This window comes from Atta colombica, unplaced genomic scaffold (assembly GCF_001594045.1).
Source record: "Atta colombica isolate Treedump-2 unplaced genomic scaffold, Acol1.0 scaffold39, whole genome shotgun sequence".
NCBI lineage: Eukaryota > Metazoa > Arthropoda > Insecta > Hymenoptera > Formicidae > Atta > Atta colombica.
This window is the reverse complement of record NW_017259498.1, coordinates 627,325-630,329: the sequence shown is the minus strand read 5'-3', so window position 1 is coordinate 630,329 and position 3,005 is coordinate 627,325. Positions and strand designations below refer to the sequence as shown.

Below are 3,005 nucleotides of genomic sequence, written 5' to 3'. Positions count from 1 at the left end.
CACGACTAGAAAATTTTTAGATCTATAGAGAATTTATAAATCGGATATTTGACGACACCTAAGTTTTATATAAACATTGCCCTGAGACTGACAAACTCAAATAGTGCGTGATGTTGTCCGAAATGCGCTCCGCAGTGAGGGACACGTGTGCCAAAGAATTTTGTCGTGCGATCGTCGAGCTTTAGTGTATCCATAGAGTCACTCACGAAATCTTTAACCGACGGGGGTGGTGATCCCGACTCGAAGCAATCCCCGGGGAGATTCTGCTGAGCGAATTTCCAACAATGGATTCCCAGCAGCTCGTCGACACAGCTTCGCAGAATAGTCAAGACATCGTTTTACCAAAACCGGCCAGCAGTACACCGCGACACAGCATCGACGCGATCCTCGGATTGGCCAGTCATAAAAGGACTCATCAGGAAATGGAGGACACTAGTCGCGACACGCAAGAAAATACCGGTACCTATTTACTTCTGTAATCTTAGATTTGCTTTTTATTTCTCTAGGCCGCACTAGAATTCTTTCACTTTTGCTAAATATCAATCATGCTTATTTCACTTTAAGTTTCAAAAGTGTATACTATTTCAGTTATAGAAAACAGATCTCTTGTTATATAACATTAGTAATATATTATCGAAGTTGAAGCTCTGCTTTAAATGTTTATTTTTCGCCTTTAAAATTAAAAAATAATTTTTAATAATAGCTTTTAAAATAGCAGCTTTTTCTTTTAGCATTCTGACATTTTATATTTTATAATTTCGCGAAGAATTTGACATACATTAATTAAACTAAAGTATTGATATATTAGAAATGTCTTTGATTTATCATAAATTTAATTTGAGATGACATAATTAGCATAATGTTGTATACATATATCCGTGATACGTTTAGATCTCTCAGCTAATTTAATACAAATATGGAAACCTTTTTCCTTGGCAATTTCTGCCAAAATTCTTATACTAACGCAACGCAAATCTGCAAATGATTTTCTCGAGCCGTCGGATTGATTCACGCAAAAGTTACTCCTCAACTTCTTGAGCTTTCCTCTTCGTGAGACATGTAAAATACCGATTTCTAATTACAAAATACCTAATTACAAAATGCTACTGAAATCCGTTACAAATTTTTTGAAATTCATTATAATAATGCAACTTCAATCCACCTCATCCAATTATTATATTGTCTATAATTTTATTAATCGCCATCATTAATCACTTATTCATTATCCTATCCAGTTATTAATTAAAAATTTATTATACAGTTTAAAATTCGTTTATTAATTATTAAATAAATCATCGTTTTTAATTTCTTTTAAATATACAAGATTTTTAAGAAATTATTTAATTTTAGACACGTTTGAGAATTAATGCTTGAAAGTAACGTTTGGTTGAGAGTATATTTGGATATAAACTTGTGGTATCACTGCCCTAAAACGAAAAATCAATAGCGCTTTAATAGCGTAATTGCTAGAAAACCTAACTGAATTTCGACCGACGGCTGCATGTAGTTTTCCATGAGGTCTGATTATTTTTTCGCATTTACGGACTAATTCGATTAGCAGACTAAACCATTCTGCTGTCCGTCTGTTGAATCTTGCATCCTGCCTGACAGACACGATCAAGCGTCGCGAGTCCGCTTTGCGAGTCCTGTCTGGCAGCTGCGTTACGACTAGTTAATGCGGTTTGATCGAGTTTCGATTAATTATCGCCGGGATTGCATTTGATCGATGTACACGTCCTTTATATTTCGAGAACAAAATTTAAGAAAAATAATTGAGAAGAGCATAATGGAATTAAGGGAGTGATTTGAACATTCAAATATGTAGTGCGATGCAATAATTGTTCAATGATGAAATTAACAACAGTTATCAATTTGTCACAAAGCAATTTCTTTACATTCCGAGGAATAAATTTAAGAAAAATAATTTGAGAAAAACATAATATAGAATGAAGGCAATGATTTGGACGTTCAAATATGTAACGCGAAGCAATAATTATTCAATAATGAAATTAACAGCGATTATCAATTTGTTACAAAGCAATGAAAATTATATAATTATTAGAATATTATTGCAAAACGGTAGTTAATTTTAATATTGAAAAATTATTGTGCCGTTTCATTTAACTAAGCACATATGTGTTACATTTTATCTCATACACAATATGTATAAAAAACTAAAAGAGTTTTCCATTAGAAAGTTTTAACAGTTCTTTTTTTTATGAAATTAAAATGTGTTCGTTAAGTGGCTTTCTAGCAAGAATTAAAAAGAAATATTTATAATTACACGTTCATTTTATCGAGGCAAGATTATAACATTGCACTTACACACATATACTTTGCGATTGACGAAAATTAATAAATCCAATTAACCCAATGAAATAATATGTAATGGTATAGATAGATGTAGATTTAGAGAATAATTACGCTCGTTGCGTGATTTTTTACCGTACTGATAAAATCAATTTATCGCATACTACTTCTTCACCTTCTCACGAGACATTTATGAGCCGCATTATTTAATTTACGCCGTATTTACTGCATTCACGGTAAAGATTTATTCTAACGACGCAGCAACTTTATTTTTATCACATCGAAATAATTAACATCTATATCATTTTATCGTATGGCCATGATCCATATGTCGATGATTAATGTTTCTGAAGACTTATAGCAGCTACAATATACGTATATTAATCATCGCGATACATAATTAATAATTTGAATATGATCCATAAGCATAGAGAAATCTTATGTAAATATTTTATTCATTATTCTATTTAATATTGATATAATCCTGTTTTAAGAAAGAGAAAAAGAAGACAAGAAAGAAAAAGATAAGATGCGTATCTTTTATTAAATTATAAAATTATAAAATGTTTATTACAAAATTAAACATAAAGATAAAAAGCGTTAACATGAATATAAATTATAGAACAATTATTAAAAGTAGATATGATTAACTAGATATGATTATCTTTCAATAGAATCTTAGTTTCTCTCTCTCC

The 3,005-nt window shown here is 31.0% G+C and overlaps 1 protein-coding gene across 1 annotated transcript in view; it reads left to right on the top strand.

Annotated features, from left to right (window-relative positions):
* The first annotated feature begins 284 nt into the window (after positions 1 to 284).
* LOC108691098 (retinal homeobox protein Rx1-like) overlaps positions 285 to 3,005 on the top strand; it is a 68,888-nt gene continuing 66,167 nt past the window's right edge. The window contains exon 1 of the mRNA XM_018198737.1: positions 285 to 459. Coding sequence (XP_018054226.1) covers positions 285 to 459 — 175 coding nt within the window. The remainder of the gene's footprint in view (positions 460 to 3,005) is intronic.